The following is a 19,025-nucleotide window of genomic DNA, read 5'->3' as shown; positions in this document are numbered from 1 at the left end:
AGGTGAAATTTCTTTAGATTTTCTAAACCCTTTCAATTCTGACCAATTGCTCAGCCTGGAGAAAAGGAGGCTCAGGGGAACCTTCTGTCACTCCACAACTCCTAACAGGAGGTGGAGCCAGGTGAGGTTTGGGCTCTTCTCCCAGGAAACAAGGGACAGGACAAGAGGAAACAGCCTCAGGCTGTGCCAGGGGAGGTTCAGGTTGGATTTTGGGAAAGGTTCCTCTTGGGAAGGGCTGTTGAGCCATGGCACAGCTGCCCAGGGCAGTGCTGGAGTCCCCATCCCTGGAGGGATTTAACAGACATGTGGATGTGGCACCTGAGGACATGGCTTAGGAGTGGCTTTGGCAGCACTGGGGAAATGGTTGGACTCAATGATCTTAGAGGGCTTTTCCAACCTTAATGACTCTGTGATTCCAATCTGGCCAAGAGCAGCCAATCCCTCACAGTTATTAGGATGGGAGAGATTATTGACATGTCCCAGGTAGGCACAGAATGCACAAATTCATACATAACCCATCTGCACAACAAGCTTAAAATTCAGAAAATTTAATGATTCATTATTAATGTTTTCCATACCTTTAATAACCAATCCCTGAGTCAAGAAATACAAACAGGTCTGCAAGAGGCAGCACTGTATTGCAAACAGGCCAGGAGGAGGGAATAGGAGGCCCAGATCCACTCCTGACTGTTGCCACATTGCCCACAGCAGTGCTTTCAGCTTTTTGATGCTTTTTCCTCCTCTCCATCTGCTTTGGATATTGACAACACCCTCAAAATGTCTTCTGGGCTGTGGAAGGCATTTGTAAGCATTATGAACCAAAGGAACTGTAATACATTGTGGGACCCTCATGCCCCCTAAGACATAAATAACAGTGGAGTAGGATCCATTCAGGAATCCAGTGCAATATCCAGTTAGGTTTGCTTGATGGAGGTCAGACAGTCCATATTTCCTCAGGTCACTGTGGGAAGTGTCCATACTTGCAGGCAGCAGCTAGGATCAGGCCAGAGCAGAGCCCCATGGTGAGCAGGGTCAGGGCACACACCAGGGAACTGTGCTCCCTGAGCCCCACAGGAACTCTCAGCATCAATTCCTCATATGCCTACAAAGAAAAATAAATGTGTAACATGCATTTGACCAGCTGGTTGTTTTTGATTGCAACTGAGAGGATTAGGAACCAGACCCTGATTTAATTAGCCCTTGGTTAAAGCTTCTTCTGAGATTCAGTATCAGAACCAGGATGGGACAGCCCCTTTAATTCACAGCCACTGCTGCACTGCACAGCTCAGAAGATGGATCTGTATCCCTGTACCTCTGCTCCTACTCCAGCCACTGAGGGTATACTGAATGCTGCAGGGAGAGCAGCTCCCAAAGTGAGCTCAGATCACTAAGGAGACAGATTTCTCCAAAGTGAACAAATATTTGGTTTTTCATGGATACAGGAAGCTGCAAAATGTTCATTGACAAGAGCGACAGATGTCCCAGCAGTCTGCAGGTGTCTTAAATATAGGAAGGCACGTGTTACAACAACAGATTATTTTATTATATAAATTAGTCTATTTGCTGAATCTCTAGTGTGTACACTTCTGAACATCAAGGACAGTTGTTTGCCACACTAAAGATCCAACTTTCCTTGTTTTTGAACACAATAAGAAACTTCACCTTCTCCTAAACACTCACCCAAACAGGTAACAACCAAGTAAATAGAAGTGGCCTTTTTTTAGAATGCTACTCCTTAAATCTTTGTAGTTTTACCATTACTTTAGTTAGATAATCATCTTCCACCTTGCTACTCTGAAGCACCAATGTTGTAAAGATTTTTCTTAATTTGACCAGTGCCAATTATACCCTAGGATTCCAAGTAAACTAGTAAGGGGGGAAAAAAGCTCAGGAGAGCACAGAGTCACTGTAAACACAGTAGAAGGGCAGGATGACCCCCATTATTAGCCAGTCAGAAATGAAGAAAGGAGCCTGACAAAGGGGGAACCACACAGCTAGTCTTTTAATGATTAATTCCTGTGCTATAAAAGGTGTTAATCACAGAAAAAAAGTCAGCAGTTATTAAAAAGAACTAGAGGAAGAACTCACAGGTCTGTGTTTTGCGCCATGCCACTGACAGGGCCTGGAGGTGTCAGATGGGCAGGGAGTGTCCACTTCAGCAGGTTCCCAGCACTCTGCAGACAGGTGACCTAGGGAAGGCATTCCTGCATCACCAGGAGCCAGGCAGGATAAGCAATCTGGCCTCCAAGTTTTTTTTCAAATATGGGATCTTTTCCCTCACAACAGCTCGATAGAATCTATTCCCTGGGAGTCAAGTGGTGAAACACCTCTGCATGGTCACAGTGATGCTGGGCAGTCCTTGCTGTGAACTTTACAATTCTTCCCTTCCAGATACAGCAGGTATCCAAGAAAGAATCTCACCTGTGTGGTATCTTGGCCTTTCTGTTCTTAACAAGGCAGAGAATTCCTGGTTAGTGTGCAGACTCCTCAACTTTAGCCATGTAGTTAGACTTTCCCCCAAAATAAGTAAGTCCCCAAAATAAATAACGCTGTTTCTCTTATGTCCTGTCAGCACATAAAAGATCTCCCTTTAAAGATACTTTAAATCCTTTCCCATTAATAATTAATAATAAATGTTTTCCTGCTCATAACTAGTAAACATGGCAGAAACCCAGGAAGACTTAACACCCCTTTGTTAAGTGAGAGGGTATTCCTGCCTGTCCCTATGCTTATCCCAGAAAATCATTGCTCAAATGATGCACAAGTAAAGAAAAAGGAGCAGAAAATCATTAGTGTGCTTGACTTGGCAGGAATGATTTTGTGAAGGGGCACAAAATTTGGAAGAAAAATACAGGATTTCATTGTTCACATAACTTGAAATATTAATTGTAGTGGATATCAGGTTCTTGTTTCATCAGAGTTTGAGACTCCAACCATTCCAAGCTTCAGGCACAGTTTCCTACATTCCCCCTTTATATAAAGGGAATGTAGCAAGAGAGTGCTAGATTACTTTGATTACTCTAAATAGGTGACAGTGGCTATTAAATACTGCCTCCAGAGCTCCAGCTGCCAAGGGAGAGCAGGGGACCTTTGGCAAACCAGGGCCAGCTGGGATCGTAACAACCATGGACCATGACAACTGCCACGTCTTCCAGCTGGAAGAGCCCAAGCAGCACAGGGGTACAATGGCAGCAGCACAACACAAATCAGACTCTGAGAACCTCCTGCCTTTGGCCAGGAACACAATGAGGTCTTCATCAGGCCATGCTTTCTGCTTATGTTCATGCAACTACCAAGATTTCCATCTCAGGCACGACCAGATTCCAAGCTCAGGATTGCCCCAGAGCATCAATGAGAATCTCACTGTGGCAGCAGCAGAGCAGCACCTCTGGGCTCTCCAGAACAGCCAAGGCTTCCCGTGTCCCCTGGGCCGGCCGGTGGTACCGCGCGTGCACGGGCACGGCAGCGCGGAAACAGCGGGAACAGCGCGCGTCCGGCTCCAGGAACAGCAGCAGGAGAAGATCCCTGGCCAGGTACTCGGGAGCCTCCAGATCAACGACATCAGGAAATAACACTGCCTGCAAGCAGGGAGATACGGCTGTGGATGTGATGGAAATCAAAAATCATTTCCCTCATTCCAACACTGAGCTCGATTTTATGGTCAAGATGATTAAGCTGGGAATTCCAGCCTTCCAAAATACCTTTTCAAGACTGAGTGACTCCTATGTGTGAAAAGTTCAGTGTCACTATGGCTACAGCCAAACTCGTGAGGTGTCAGCTCAAGGATGCGTGTCAGCAAGGCCAGACCTGCACCTCAGGCATGCCAAGGGCAGGAGCTGCCCACAGCCATGTTTGAGACAAACTAAGACCTAAGCAGATTAAAGCCAGAGCCTTTTCACATCTCTCTAGTGTGAAGCTAAGTGTGAAGCAAAGACTGGAAAGCAGCACAGAAAGCTAGGGTGAAAATGAAGCTGGGAAGCTGCTGAGTCCAAACGCACAGCACGTGATTTAGAGCTCACCAGCACCTCTTTGGGGGTTTCCCTTCCACCTTCTGAACCCAAACCTTTTAAAGCTGCTCACCTGGGGCTAAGAGAGGAGCAGCAGCTCCCTGGTACATCACCTGTGTGTGAGAGTATCAGCAGCACAGGGCCAGGGATTGCCGAGCGAGCTGAGTTACAAGGAGACACCAGGAAGATTATATTGTTTGGCACTTCCTTCCAGGAATTAATCAGCTTGGTTCAACAAGCCAGAAAATGACCAGACATTACAACTCCCTGAGTCCTTACCTGACTCACTGCCAGATCTCCTGGCATTGGGGGCATTACCTTTGTTAGATTGTGCTGCTGCAGCGTTGCCAGCTCATAGGGATCCACGTAGATTCCCGGCGGCAGATGCATTTGTGCTGCCACTGCACATCCTCCTGCATCCTCCCCGAGCTCTACCTTCACCAGCAGGTCCCTTCAAATGGCAACAGGAGCAAAAAATTTACATCCCCACTTAAAAGTCGGCACAAGACCCCCGAGAGACATTTCTCAGATGAGATGAGGGGCAGCTCTCGCACTGTGTGCACCTAATTCCAATCACACTTTGCTGTCCAGCCTTCTTCACCTCAACTCCACAGCCACAGCCAAAACCAAAATTTGCTAATGTCTCAGAACCACCAATACCTTCCACAAAAGTTTTAGAAAGGGGCCTCCCATTTTCCCTCCACTACAGCTTGTTAATCCCTTGATCCTGTTAATACATTCCTGACATATGCCCAGGGATCACGGCCCAGGGACTTGATACAAATGCACACGGAAAGAAGAGAAGCTTCTTCCAACAGAAGATCCCGTGGCACGTTATGCTGATGGAGGGCAGGGTGAGGACTCACCTGTGAAACCCCTCTTTCAGTAGCTCCTGTGTGACAGTGGTGTCCCGACAGGCTGCCTGCACATCTACGGTGACACAGAGCCAACAGTGTAACAGCACGGTGATCACAGGGGCTGCCAGCTTCAACAAGTGCAGTTTTATAACTCATGAACGTCTCAACTGCAAACCCTCTCCCAGAAGAAGGGAAGCAATATTTGACTCTGATCAAAAAGCAGAAGAGGTTTCTTGGTTCAGTGGCCGAGCCATACTTCCTAAATCCAGAGTCACAGGGTGGTTTGGGTTGGAATAGACCTTAAAGCCCATCTTTTTCCAACCCTCTGCTTTGGGCAGGGACGCCTTCCCCAAGACCAGGGTGCTCCAGGTCTGTCCTTGAACACTTCCAGCCACAGCTGCTCTGGGTAACTGTGCTAGAACCTCACCACCCTCACAGGGAAAAATTCCGTCCCGGTAACCCATCTAACCCTGCCCTCTGGCAGTGTACAGCCATCCCCCCTTGTCCCCTCACTCCATCCCTTTGTGCAAAATCCCTGTCCAGCCCTCTTGGAGCCCCTTTAGTCACTGGGAGGGGTTCTAAGGTCTCCCTCAATCCTTGTCTTCTCCAGGCGGAACACCCCCAGCTCTCCGGAGCCTCTCTCTCAGCCTGTCTCCGGAGTAGAGGGGCCGGGCCCCGCCATCCTTTCCCGGCGCGGTTCCCCCCCCCGCGGGCACTCACGGAGGGCGCAGAGCAGCGCGCCCAGCCCGGCCCCGACCCGCACCGGCCCCCGCCGCCCGCCCGCCATGGCGGCTCGCTCCGCACGGCCCCGCGCGGGCTGCCCTCGGCGCCGCCTGACCGCGCGGGGCCCGCCCGTGCCTTGCTCCGATGCGCCATGCCCGACAGGCATTGGTGAGGCCAGCCCTTAGGGGACCTTCGGCGGAGGGGGCCTTTACCACTGGGGCTCGGCGGCGCCGGCGGAACCATGGCAACCGCCCGGGGAGGTGGGAGCGGCCCGGGGGAGGAGCTGGAGCTGGAGGAAGAAGAAGAAGAGGCTTTCTGCGCCGCCCGAGGTGAGGCTGAGAGTGTGAGGGAGACAGGGAGCTCCTGAAGCGGGGCCAGCGGTGATGCTGAAGGGCCTGGAGCATCTCCATGCCCAGGAAAGGCTGAGGGAGCTGGGGCTGCTCAGCCTCGAGAGGAGCCCCAGCTGAGAGGGGCCCTCAGCCCTGGGTGTCCCTGTGAGCAGGGAGGGCTCCGAGCAGGGACCAGGAGGAACGGGCAGGAACTGACCCCAGGAAGTTCCACCTGGACATGAGGAAGAACTTTCTGGGTAGTGCCTGAGCCCTGGACAGATCCCAGAGAGGGTGTGGAGTCCCCCTCACTGGAGATATTCCAGAGCTGTCTGGCCACACTGTGTGCCATGAGCTCTGAGCTGACGCTGCTGGAGCAGGGAGGCGGCACCAGGTGACCGCAGTGGTCTCTTCCAGTCTTACCCACGCTGGGAGAGGCAAGAGGGACCAAGCCGGCCCTGTCCTGCTGCCCCTCGTGCTCGGAGTTCGGGCCTCGGTCGCGGCAGAAAAGCGGCTCTGAAGGCACCGGGCACGGCCCTAAACCCCAGCCAGCTGTGCTGCCGAAGCGCTGGAGCCGCCGCTCACTCCGGCAGCGGAGGGCTCAGCCCGGGTTACCAGGAGAGCCAAACGCTCTTTCCCACAGATCCAGAAAGCTGCTCACGTTTGTGTTTCTCATCTTCATAGAATCCCAGAATGGTTTGGGTTGGGTGGACCTTAAAGCTTCTCTCGTTTCACCCCCTGCCACAGGCAGGGACGCCTTTCACTACATCATGTTCCTCCAAATCCCATCCAGCCTGGCACTGGAAATTGTCACTATTAAAAACATTACTGCATGTTTGAGCTCTTTCCTATGTGATTTTTTACAAAGGAGGCAGTGTTTCCAATTCTGCCTCAAAGTAGCTTTTCAACATTAATGTGGTTTTTCTTGGTGTGGAGAAATACATTGATTTTGGGGGGTAAAATGTTACTTTGCCTTATTGCAGTCTGTAGGGCAGTTGGAGATCACATTTGACATATTTCCACTCATTTAAAACCAAGGTAAAAGTAACACCTGCACTCAGTGCTGTCCACAGAGTTGGGAAACAGGATCTGCAGCAGATTTGGATATTTAAATCCCCTCTAATTTAATTTCTTAATTCATTTCCCTGGGCTTTAAGGTCCCTTCTGACCCAAACCACTCTGTGATTCTGTGATTTTGCTGAACTCTGCTCCTGACAAAAAGATCAGCACTGAGAGACTCTCCCACTTGCTTTCCTTTTTCCCTGTTTTCCAGGGAGCATTGCTGAGGGCTCTGATGGAGCCACAGCCGGTGCCACGATGACCTTCAGCGCACAGAAGTGCGGGATCTGCTTCCAGCCCCCATCCATCATCCTCATCTACAGAGACAACGGCCAGGACAAGACTCGCCAGCGCATCATGCCCATCAGGAATTTCTCCAGGTTCTCAGGTGAGGTGCTTTCATTCCTGTCTGGCTCCCTCCAGATGCTTGGAGAGGAACCCATTGGTAGCAGCATTGTTGGTAACCACTGCAAACCTTCCTAGCAGCGTGCAGGGAGGGGCTGTGCTGGGGTAACGTCTCTCCAAGGAGCCCAAAGCTACATCTCAATCTGAGCAGTGGCTCTCTGAGCCTGGAGGGTTTGGAAAGACCCCTGGGGAGGGTTTGGAAGAAGATGTGTGTGTGGGAAGAGGTTTGTTGCAGCTGCAGGTGCCTGTGTTGGCTCTCCCCAGACTGCAGCAGGGCTGCTGAGCAGCTGAAGAACAACCCTCGGCACAAGGCCTACCTGGAAGGGGTCTCACTGCGCCAGCTCCAGAAGCTCTACAGTTTGCTGAGAGGTCATTTGGAAGGACACAGCCTGGCTGAGAGCTTGGAAAAGTTTCGGCAGGAAGAGACCATTGACCCAGAGGAGGATATGAACAAATTGGACGATAAGGAACTGGCCAAAAGGAAGAGCATCATGGATGAGCTCTTTGAAAAGAATAGGAAGAAGAAGGATGACCCTGACTTTGTTTACAACGTGGAGGTGGAGTTCCCACAGGATGAGCAGCTGGAGTCCTGTACTTGGGACATGGAGTCGGATGAAGAAATCTGATTCCAGACAAAGATGGGCAGGTCAGAGACAAATCTCAGTAGGCCAGCAAGAGAGAACAATGTCTTCATACGTGTTCTGTCCCATGTTGGCTCAGGAGAACCTGAGGTGCCACAGCAATCCCAGGGTTAAGTGAGCTTTGTTTAAGAAGCCAGACTTGATTAAATGGAAACTGGGTAGCTGGAATTGTTGGCTGGTTTTAGTCTTTTCCTACATAAAAGAATTTTAAATTATTTAATCTTTCAATTTTTTACATTTCAGTGAGTTTTGGCTGAAAATGAAGCATTAAATATTCATGTCCTGAGGACACTGTTAAAGCTGTATTGTACAAATAGTGTGATTATTATTGCCTACTGGGAAGTTAAATATGTATCAGTCATTCTGGATAAATCAACTCTGCACTGAGAATATTACTGTCACATTTCCCTAGCAATGCTTAAATCTCCAGTTTTAGCTAACACAAAAGTATGTCCTTACATGAAAGAGAACGAATATCTTGAAAATTAATTAGTCTTGAAAGTACTTTTGAAAACACATTGATTTCAAACTGCTGCAATGGGGTGGTTTGGACCCTTACACTCCTGGATGATGCTTCCTCCAAAGTGCTCACATGCTGGGAGAATGTGCTTAAAGTATCTGAAAAACCAGAGTGGTAGAAGGTCGAAGGCTGGGGGTGGTTCTAGAGTAAGACAAACTCATCCCACCAAAGGTTTTAATCCAGCTGTCTACCTTGGCTGGTCTCCACTAGATCAGTCCTGCTCTCGTGTAAGAACTGGAGTACTAAGATTAGGATTCTTTGGGAAATTTTCCAACTCCAAAAGCTTCCTGGGTTTTGGCTTCCTGAACCCTGGAAGCTGTGAGCTGTGAGTGAGATGGGTTTTCATCCCAAACTGAGGGGTCTCAACAAACTGCTGCCTGACATAACTAAGAGGAGTCACTAGAGGAGCAGCTGGAAGAGCTCTCCTCCTACACCCCAAAATGAGAGTTGCTGCTGTGAAAAACATGGAACAAGTGTCAGTTAAACCACAGTGCTTTGCCCTCACTAGAGAGGATGAGGGAGCTCACGCTTGGCCAAGAGGGTCTTCAGTCAGGAGAGAAATGAAAGCTAAGGCCTCACTTGCCAAGATTAAAAAATATGTAAAGACTGACTCAGCTCTCCCAGGACTAGAAAGGGCGTGCAGGGGTCTGGCACAGGCCTCACCTCAACAATTGCAATGTAACAACACAGAAAGATCTCCCACTTGGGAGGGAGAGAGCACCTGGGAACCTCTCCTCCACTCCCAGCCTGCCCCCAGCTTTATCCTGGCCAGGCTCAGAAGACATGGCCTGTGCCCAGCCCTGGTCATGGCCTCTTCTCCAATGAGGGCTACGTGAGGCCAAATGAGTGCCTGGGTCATGAGGTTCCTGCTGGCCCGTTCTTCCAGCCCACCCCAGACCTTCAGCATGCAGCTGTACTGGTCTTCCCAGTTTGGGATCCTCTGTGAACTTGACAGGAAGGCATTTTACAGCCAGCTTTACATAATGTGTATAGACATGAAATGGGACAGATCCCAAAACAGTCCCCTCAGCAGCCTCCTGGTAGAGCACATCCTACTAACCACAGCCCTCTGCACTTCACTCCCACTGCTCCTGACCTGCCTGGCTGCCCTCCCATCCAGACTGTGACATCTGCACTTCTATGAAGAATGTTGTGGGACAAAGCCTTGCCAAGGCAGACAGAATCTGCCATTCTCCCCTTGCCTTCAGATCCATCCATTTCATCCCGAGAGGAAAGCAGGTTGGGCAGGCAGAACTTAGCCTCAGCAATCCATGCTGACTTCTTCCAGCCACGCTCTTGTTCTAGAATTGTGCTCCAAAGAACATTCATTCCATGGTTTTCCCAACAGGAAGCTGCCCTGTTCTCTCTGGGATTGCCTTTTGGCCATTACTGAAGCTGGGTGGGACCCTTGGGCTCTCCAGTGACCAAGGACCTTCCCTGATCACCATGACGGTGAGAGCATCTTTGTAAGGACAAAGAAAGTGGAAATTCATTCAGAAAGTGGAATCTCCTCTTGCTGTCCTGACATCCCATTCATACCAGAGCTCCAGGTGAGCCATGGCTTTCCAGGCACTGTGATGAGGGAATGTTGAGTATCCTCATCAGCTCCATACAGTTAAGAACACCCCCTTTTTATCCATGCCCTGGGCAGTGCGAGTGGCTCCTCCCTGTGTGTTCTCCCATGGCTGCACCACACACCCCACACTGGATGGAGCAGCAGCATTGACTGTGGAGATGGGGAAGGACACCCATCCCCCTCTGAACCCAGCCCCAGGGAGAGGGGAGCTCACAGGGGCACCTGCTCACCCTGCCAGCGAGGAGACACCGGAACACAGCTGGGAGATGGCACAGGGATGTATTTATAGGTCACTGCTGTCCCCCAGGGTGCAGCTTACGGGTAAAAGAAGGGTTGAAAGAGGCTGAGGGATTCCCCAGTTGGGGCCTGCTTTGGTTCTGGCTATTTCAGTCTAAAACTGGGGCAGAAAGCGGTCATTTCTGAGCCAGATCTGACAGATGGGTTTCCAGAGCCTTTACTGTACTCAGCCCCAGTGGAGCTGCTGGGTTGTCTAGCAGGGTCCCACTCATCCATTTTTCCAGCCTTGCACAGCCACCAGCCACACCAGTCTCCCCCGTGACCCTAGTCCCACACCTGTGCCTGGGAGGGGCTTGTCCTGCAGCCAGCTTTGGCTCCCCCTGTCTGCACCATCCCTGGCATCCTCCCAGGAAAACCTCCCAGGAAAATCCTCCCAGCTTCAGGACAGCCTCAGGCATCTCCCTCCAGCACCTCTCAGGACAACTCCACTGGGCTTGAGCCCCCTGGCACGCCCCACATCACTGAGCCCACCCACACCCAGGCAAGGACAAGTCCCCTGAATTCCCACTCCAACAGTGCTGCACGCTTCCCTGTACCCCATTCCCATTAAACATGTTTCACTAGAAAAATCCCAACAGTGCCCAGGAATAAAGCCACTCCAGTTCTCAGAAGGGCTTTTGGGTTAGCACAAACCACCATCACTTCTCCTTTCCCCTCAGTGATCCCCGCAGAACAGAGCAGAACGTCCCCAGGTAGTGCTTGCTGATCTGGGAGAGCCAGAGCGTGCTGTGAGCGGAGCTGGGTGAAGGAAACCCCCGGGCACTGCTGGAGCGACCGCCCGCAGGAGCAGGGCTTGCACAACAAGGAGGAAGGATTTCTCTCGTTTCCTTTGTATATTTAATCCAGCAGTCACTGGAGAAATATAAATCCATGATAAAACATCGCTGAGGGATATAATTTACCCTCCTGCTTTTCAATCGATATTTGCCGTTGGTAACTTGGGCTGTTTTTAATGGACTTTTCTAACCCAGACTGTGACTTAGTGAAGAAACAACACCCCAAAATGTGTCTTTCAGCCCTACCCAGAGCCTGTCTTTATCAGCACATGCACATGGTGCATGATCAGGGCTGCCTGCATGTTTGGCAGTGCCAGCAAGAGCAGTGTGGAAAGCTGTAGCTACAGAGACCCTTCTCCACAGCGCCCAGGTGATACTTATTCCAGCCTGGAACACTTTGTGGAGGCTGGATGCAGATCTGGAGAACATTTTGAATTGGCTACAGGTGGGAATAAATAAAAGGAACTGCTGGAAGGAGTGAGGGAGGGGGAAAGCAGTGTTGGAGAAAACTCACAGAATCCCAGAATGGTCTGGGTTGGAAGGGACCTTAAAAACCCATCTGGTTACAACAACAGCCATGCGCAGGGACACCTTCCTCTAAATCAGACCACTCCTAGCTCTCTCCAACCTGGCCTTGAGCACTTCCACAGATGGGGCATCCACAGATTTTCTGGGCAACCTGTCCTTTCAGCCAATGAATGTTTGGTGTCGTGTCCACTCAGCTCTCACCAACACCAGCTGAAGGTTTCTTGAAGACATGTTCCTTGAGGATTCCCAGTGCTACATCACCAAACATGGCCCCCATCCTTTGGGTACCATTAGGGCAGGAATGGCAGCTCTCCCAGCACCTCCTGTCCTGCATCCATCAGGTTTCCACCCTGACCACCTCGGAGGGGTTATCACCTGTACTCTTGAGCACCTGCTATTATTGGCTATTCCTGAGCCCTTCCTCAGCCATTAGTAAGGGCTGGACACCCCACACCGGGTTTTCACCATTTTCAGCAGCTTCTCCTTGAGCATGAGGAAGACGACAACAAAGGCCACGAGGAGCGTCAGGCAGGTGGGCAGAGCCAGCACCAGGTAGAGCAGCACCAGGTCGGCCGTCTGCCATCGGCAGCTCTGCAGGACGGGCTCAGGCAGCGCGCCGGGGCTCAGCGCACGGGAGCCGTGGCTGCAGGTCACCTCCTGCCCGTCGGGGACACACAGCCCCTCCACCTGCTGCAGGGCGTCCCACCAGCCCAGCATGCAGCAGTTGTAGGGGTTTCGGCTGACGTAGAGCTCCCGCAGGCTCCTCCCCAGCGGTGCCTGTGCCAAGTCCGGCGGCAGCGCCGGGAGGCAGTTGTCCCGCAGGTCCAGGCTGCGCAGCCTCAGGGTACCCAGCGAGCTGGGGAACACAGACAAGGAATTCCCAGAAAGGTCCAAGCGCACGAGGCTGTTCAGGGCAGAGAAGTCCACAGTGGTGGAAGAGAGGCTGGTGTTCCTCAGAGACAGCACCTGCAGTGTCAGGACAAGGTCCTGCAGCCACCCCAGGTCCCCGGACAGCACCTGGTGGTTGTCAGAGAGGTCCAGATGCATCAGCGATGTCCCCTGGAAGGGGTGGCTGCTCAGCCCCTGCAGACCACAGCCAGCCAAGGAGAGATGGGTTAAGGTCTCCACACCCCTGATGTCCACGCAGGGGAGACTCTCGGCCTCACCTGGCTGGGGACAGAGGTCAACCCGGTTGTGGCTGAGATCCAGAGTAGTGATCTTTCTGGTGTGGGTGAAAATCCTGGGAGGAAGGGCCTGCAGCCTGTTGGTGCTGAGGTTGAAGAGCTGCAAGTTGGGCAGGATGTCCCCAGTGCCCACCTTCATCCCCAGCTCCACCAGCTGATTCTGGCTGAGGTCCAGGTCTGTCAGCATGGCCAAGGGGTCCTCCTCCGACAGGTGAAATGCCTCCAGGCAGTTCTGGTTGAGCTTTAGGTGAGTCAAGGAGGGCATCTGGGCCAGAAAATCATCTGGCAGGCCCCAGACCTGGTTCTGGCTCATGTCCAGGAGGTGCAGGGAGGAGAGGTTGCTGTGGCAGAGCTCGTCCCAGAGCCTGACTGTCGTGATGTTGGTGGAGTTGCCATCAATGATCAGGAACTGCACAGTGACGTTGGCCAGGGAGGTGCCATTGGGGAGACGCTGGTAGAAGCTCATCCTGTTGTCCTGCAGCAGCAAGGAGTGCAGCTTGCTCTGCTGGGGCAGCACAGGGAAAAACAGGAGTTGGTTGTGGGACAGGTCCAGCACCTCCAGCTCAAAGAGGTCATCACTTTGCAGGGTCATAAACCACTCAATGACATTGTTGCTGGCATTGAGCACCCTGAGCTGGGTCAGGCCAAACCCCACCAGACACGGGAGGTAGTTGTAAGCTATGTTGAGCCTCTGCAGCCTCTGCAGCCCTTCGAAAGCATTGTCAATCTCAAAGATGTAGTTTTTTTCCAGGTTCAGCTCCAGAAGCTGTGTCAGGTTTGTGAAGATGGATGAGTCCAACCTCATGATGACATTCCTGGCCACAGACAGGAACTCCAAGGAAGAGAGGTTTGAGACTAAAATTGATACCATGTCCTCTCTGAGCTGGTTTCCAGCCAGATCCAGTGTCCTCAAGGCCGGCAGAGCAGAAAGAGCAGCAGCTGTCAGCGAGTAGTTGGTGAAGAGCAGGTTGTCTGTCAAGGAGAGCACCTCCAGGCCTTGGCTGATGAGGAAGGCACCAGGCTCAATAAGCTCCAGCCGGTTCCTGGTCAAGCTGAGATGCCAGAGCTGGGGATACAGGAGCAGAGAGGCATTTCCCAGGACCTGGATAGTGTTGTCATCAAGAAACAGCTCCTCAGTATCGCCTCGAAGGTTTCCTGGGATGGAACTCAGCCATCTCCCAGTGCAGTCCATGATGCTCTGCACCTGAAGAGGAGAATATTTAACACCACTGTGGGAGGCAGGAGATGAAAAGGAAGAAGTCTGGGGAGCAGAGTAAGGGGGGAGGAGGTGGCTCTGGTTATAGCACTTGGCACACCAGTCCACTCCAAGCCAGTAGTTTGGATGGAAAAGTCTGGAGATGCTGAGTTACCTGGGCTTTGCCAGGCAGGACCAAGCACTCAGAGGGGCGAGGGTTCACAAGAGAGGACTTACAAGCTCACAGCCCCCAGGAGATGTTGCCTGGGCTGCGTCCATCCCGCTTCCCCATCCCACTGCCAGGAGGAGAAGAAGCAGAGAGAGACCAGGGAGCAGGGCCTCCATCTCAGTGGTGGCACTCCTGTGGAGAGGGAGGCAGAGGTGAGGAGGTCAGAAGCTGCAAACTGTTCACCCCAAAAGGCTCAGGTGGGCCACCATGAGCTGTCCATGGAAGAAGGGGCCCTGAGCCCACCCACTCCAGAAGCCCTCATGGGGCTCCCCCAGTTTGAGCCTGGAAGGCAGGGGAAGAGCAGGGATGGGGGTGGCAGCTCAGTCCTGCCCGGAGCAGCACAAGGGGAAAAGGCACCGTTGGTGCTGCACAGCTGCTTGTGAAGGCCATTGAGCTGCATCCTTCCAGCAGGGTGTCCCCCCAGCAGGGCTCATGTGCCCCTTGTTGGCACCGAACACTCCCCCAGGGGACAGCAACCCATCCCCACCATCCCCCAAGGCCATCCCTGCTGGGGCCCTTCCAGGGAAGCAGAGGCTCTCCTGCAGGAGCTGCCCCATTACTGACCTGGTGGGACTGGAGCTGACGGCATTTGCATCTGGGGAAATGCTGAAACTCAGGCAAATGAGCAGCAGTGTTTGGCACACGGCACTTTCACAGCTGCCGCTGCATGAAGGAGAAACAGGGTTATTTTGAGCAGCCCAGGTAGCCAGAGCCTCACAGCACAGAGGGAGCAGGGCATGTCCTGAACTGTCTCCTTCCTTGGGACAGCCAAAGTGTTGAGCTGGGGTCTTATCAAAGGAGGATTTATTATTTTGGGGGAGATGGAGAGGTAGTCCCCTTTCCCCAGGCTGCTACTGACACACGGCACCTTTTGCCCTCTCAAGTCCTCAGGGTCCAGCAGTAACTCATACCCAGGCACAGTGGCAGGAGAGGGACCTTGGTCCTTGCTGCACCCAAAGGACACCAGTTTTGCCTCTGGCTCCTGATCCCCTCTGCAGAAACTCCCACTTTCCTTCACCCAGCTCAGCCTTTCTTCACTTCTTCCAACATCAGAAACACCTCTATCCTCGCAGTGCTCCCTGGAGCTGCTGGGATAGCACCTGCCCAGCCAGGAGAGGAGGCAGCAGCCCCAGCAGGAAACCCTTGCCCGCAGCCCTACACCAGAGCCCACATCCAAGAGCTCTGGGAGCTCCCAGGGTGCTCCCCACACTTCACACCAGCCCCGGCACGGGCCCACACAGCCACAGCTCTTCGAGCACGGGCATTGGAGCCACCACAGATGCCCAGATTGGCACAGGGAGCCCCCATGGTGTTTCCCCCAGCGCAGGTATCAGGGGGCAGTTACTCACCACGTGGAACAGCGCGTGGGCTTTGGCACGGTCCATGCTGCGGCCCCTCAGCTGCGCTCAGAGGGGTCCTGGGGTCAGGGGTAGGGGTGACCCGCGGGGTCCGTGTGCCACCCACAGGGTTTGTGTGCCACCCACCAGGGCCAGGTCCCAGCCACCCCCTCGCTGAGCACCAATATAGCCTTTGCGGAAGGAGCCAACGGAAACTGCAGTCACATGGAGGCAGCGAGCGCAGCCCAGCTCTCACTTACTGAGCTCAGCCTGGGTCATGCACTCACACACGGCTCCCCAGCAAGGAGGAACCACAGGGCCCAGGCAGGCAGCGAGGGGTACAGAGCATGCAGCTCCTGGGGACAAGCCGTGCGTGGCGACTCCTTTACGCAGAACCCCTGCTCAGTGCTTCAGGCCACAGGGATGGTGGCTGGCGGTGGTTCCGCCCTGCACAGCCACGCCACCACTCCTGCAGGATGGAGAAATGCCACCTCTGCATGGCACCTATTCCCATTGTGTCCCTCCAGACCGCTCTTGCCTCCAGTGCCCAGCCCAGGGAATCAACAGGAGCCAAGGGATGCATGTCCCATGGAGGAAGAAGGTGCTGTTATTTCCTTTTGCATCCCAAGCCAAGGCTGGACATGTCCCAGGTGTTGAGTCCCCAGTAACTTTGGGATGCCAGTGCCTGTCCCTCACATTGTCCAAGTGGGATTCAGGATGCTCCTACCTGCCTTCTCCCAGACCTTTGGGTGTCTTGGGGCTGCTCGGGAGATCAGCAAACCCAGTACCCAGGGCACAAGTCGGGACCACCCGGATACAGGGATCTCCTGAGTGAAAGTCAGCAGAAATGGCTTTTCCTGCAGCTGCCAGGAAACAAAGATCCACATTTCCAAGGCAATATGCACAGGGAGGTCCCCTTCCTCCTCACCCCCATCCACCCCTGCTCTCCATCTCCCTACCCCATGTCTTCCCCTTCCGAGGCCCCTCATGCACCCCCAAGACCCCAGAAAATCCAGCCTCTGAGGAGGAAAACTTCAACCAGATGTACCTAGCTGGGGAAGGGTTCAAAACTACGGAGAATAGACCCAGCCCTGCAGCAGGACCAGGTCTGGGATCAGCAGGTCCATGTTCCACATGCCATGTGTTCCATGGTGCCAATGGGATATTTGCAGAGTCGGGAGATGAACTGTGTCACTGCAGCACACCAAGACCCCCTCCAAGGGACATCCCAGACAGGGTCTCCCCTCCCTGCCAGACCATGTGGCCCCCAGACTCCTGAAACCAGCAAAATTGACCGGGGAGATAATTTTCTTGCCTTCCCCCTAAATTTCATTTCTTCTCTGGGAGGAGGCTGACCTCTCCCATATCACTCACAAAAAAGCCCTGTGGTTTCATTTCCTCCATTTTCAAGGAAGTTTGACATATAAAAATCAAGAAGGAGAAGAGAGAAGCAAACAGGAGTGGCAGAAGCTCACAGAAGGGCAAAATTCCCATGGCATTGCTCAAGGGTACATGAAAGGCTGAGACCAGCTGATAACCACAAACTCCTCATCCCAAACTCTGCCACAAGCCCACCCCCAAACCCCTCACCTGGTGCTTGGAGCCACTGGAGCTGGCAGAGCTGTAAATCTTGGGCATCCTCAGCTGTGACCACACTCTGCTCTCTGGAGGCTGCTGGGAGACCTTATGAGATTCCTTTTCGTGGTGCCAATACCAAGGTGATGTCCTGGTGGTCAAACCAGCTGCCTCCTGCAGCCCAGCAGGAACTGGGAGAGGAAATAACCTGCTTCATCCCCTGCTTTGCCCCCAGCCCATCCCCAAAGCCAGGGCAGTGTAACCCCTCTCCCCAGCAGCAGCATGGGCTAGCAGAGCCCTGCAGGGCCCACCCAGGTCTCCCCCACCCCGCTGTCCCTGGAAAGCAGCCCCACTCCAGGGCTGACCCCGCGGCTCCGCACTGGGGCATCGGCAACAGCGCTGCTGCTCTTCACACCTTCCCCACATCCTGCAGCCGGATGGTTCTCAAAAAGTCCTGAAGCTGCTGCTTGGTCACCTCCTTTTCCTTCCCTCACACCCCCACCCAGTCCTCTCAGAAAGGATTTGATGTGTGCTTTGAGAGGGGGTAATTTGTTTTTTAATATCAGTGCAGCGAAGGCACAGGGATTGAAGTGCCGGGAGCTACTCCACTGATCAGCTCTTCAGGAAGTTCCAATGCAGCTCAGTGGCACAGGTGGGTTAAACTAAAGGAGATTCAGCTGCTTGGAGCCATGTCCAAACATGCAGCTGCAATTCCTGCAGCTGTAGGAGAGGACTGGGAATCCCCTTATGGTTTTACACCCAGTGAGCTTCTTCCGTTCCTCCCATCTCCTCCTCCAATCTTTTACCCTTAACAACCTTCAAACTGTCAAACACAACCCAAGAGCAAAGCTGTGATAAGAGGGCAGGCTCCCAGTTTCTCCTGGAATGCACCCAGCACAGGACCCTTGGGAAAGGGGAAATTGCAACAGCAAACAGCAACCCCATCACTGAACATGTGTTTTCCTGCAGAAATGCGATTTATTCCCAAGTGGAAGCACCAGAAGGGTCACTCATGGTTCACACAGCAGCAGGTGAGTGGAGGAAAAGGGAAACAGAAATATTTCTCCATGGGCTTCCTTGACTCCCACAGGGATGGAGAACTGGTGAGAATATAAAAAATGGTTCTGCAAGGGATGATGGCTCAAAGCATCATTAATTTAATTTATATAATCACCTGCTCTGGATAAAACAAGGAAAGCTGAGGTCTCCTGTATCTCAGGAGCTGCCAACAGTAGTAGTTGCCTATAATTTAAGAGGAACTATGAACAGCAAAAGAAATCAGCATTTGTTCCATAGGCAAAAGGGAAAAGCTGAAATGGACAGCTCAATGTCTGAAGTTTAAATGAGCTCTGGAGTTTCATCTGGCTGAATTTCCCAACGGGAATCCCCTCAGTTTAAGCCCAGGGGGTAGCTAGGGATGTGCCCCATCCCAGGATGGTGCTTTGCTGTACAGGAGTGTGGGCTCCGAGAGCCCCAGCGCTGCAGCAGGGCTGGAGCTCTGCAGGAAGCACAGCTCCCCTTGGGGCAGCTCCTGCAGGGGAAACCAAGGGACAAAAATCAAGGAGTTAAAATCAGCCTCAAAACCATCTTTTCCCCCAAGCTGTGGCCAAAACACCTTCCTGCTGCTTTACCTGGGTGCAAGGAAAGGCGCATGCCAGCTCTTGCATGTCAGTAAAGCTCCAGGCTCTGGTTTTGCAGTGACTTGTGTGTCTGGGAGCCGCTGGAGCTCCAGCACCCTCCTCTGGGATGACTCCACTCCACCCCCTGCCATGGGCAGGGACACCTTCCAC

At 52.9% G+C, this 19,025-nt stretch overlaps 3 protein-coding genes across 5 annotated transcripts; 1 reads left to right on the top strand and 2 right to left on the bottom strand.

Annotated features, from left to right (window-relative positions):
* Positions 1-532: 532 nt before the first annotated feature.
* On the bottom strand, positions 533-5,698 carry PIGX (phosphatidylinositol glycan anchor biosynthesis class X). The gene is made up of 6 exons (XM_058844058.1): positions 5,585-5,698; positions 4,874-4,937; positions 4,326-4,458; positions 3,365-3,578; positions 2,089-2,189; positions 533-1,102 (listed from the first exon to the last, which is right to left on the bottom strand). Exons 1-6 carry the CDS (start codon positions 5,649-5,651, stop codon positions 959-961), a joined length of 723 nt encoding a protein of 240 aa, XP_058700041.1. The 5' UTR covers positions 5,652-5,698; the 3' UTR covers positions 533-958.
* A 75-nt stretch (positions 5,699-5,773) lies between these two features.
* On the top strand, positions 5,774-8,408 carry CEP19 (centrosomal protein 19). 2 transcript variants are annotated; one of them, XM_058844060.1, is made up of 3 exons: positions 5,774-5,916; positions 7,187-7,360; positions 7,642-8,408. In XM_058844060.1, the coding sequence occupies exons 1-3, from the start codon at positions 5,829-5,831 to the stop codon at positions 8,001-8,003; spliced, it is 624 nt and encodes a 207-aa protein (XP_058700043.1). In that variant the 5' UTR covers positions 5,774-5,828; the 3' UTR covers positions 8,004-8,408. The 2 variants fall into 2 exon arrangements, with proteins under 2 accessions (XP_058700043.1, XP_058700042.1); XM_058844059.1 differs by having other exon boundaries at positions 7,459-8,408.
* Positions 8,409-8,503: 95 nt separating this feature from the next.
* NRROS (negative regulator of reactive oxygen species) lies at positions 8,504-17,640 on the bottom strand. 2 transcript variants are annotated; one of them, XM_058844057.1, is made up of 4 exons: positions 17,251-17,640; positions 14,888-14,986; positions 14,332-14,455; positions 8,504-14,103 (listed from the first exon to the last, which is right to left on the bottom strand). In XM_058844057.1, the coding sequence occupies exons 3-4, from the start codon at positions 14,437-14,439 to the stop codon at positions 12,145-12,147; spliced, it is 2,067 nt and encodes a 688-aa protein (XP_058700040.1). In that variant the 5' UTR covers positions 14,440-14,455; positions 14,888-14,986; positions 17,251-17,640; the 3' UTR covers positions 8,504-12,144. The 2 variants fall into 2 exon arrangements, with proteins under 2 accessions (XP_058700040.1, XP_058700039.1); XM_058844056.1 differs by lacking the exon at positions 17,251-17,640 and adding an exon at positions 15,673-16,557.
* Between the last annotated feature and the right edge of the window lie 1,385 nt (positions 17,641-19,025).

This window comes from Poecile atricapillus, chromosome 8, assembly GCF_030490865.1.
Source record: "Poecile atricapillus isolate bPoeAtr1 chromosome 8, bPoeAtr1.hap1, whole genome shotgun sequence".
Classification (NCBI taxonomy): Eukaryota; Metazoa; Chordata; class Aves; order Passeriformes; family Paridae; genus Poecile; species Poecile atricapillus.
The sequence above is the reverse complement of the archived record's forward strand: the minus strand, read 5'-3'. Positions and strand labels throughout refer to the sequence as shown.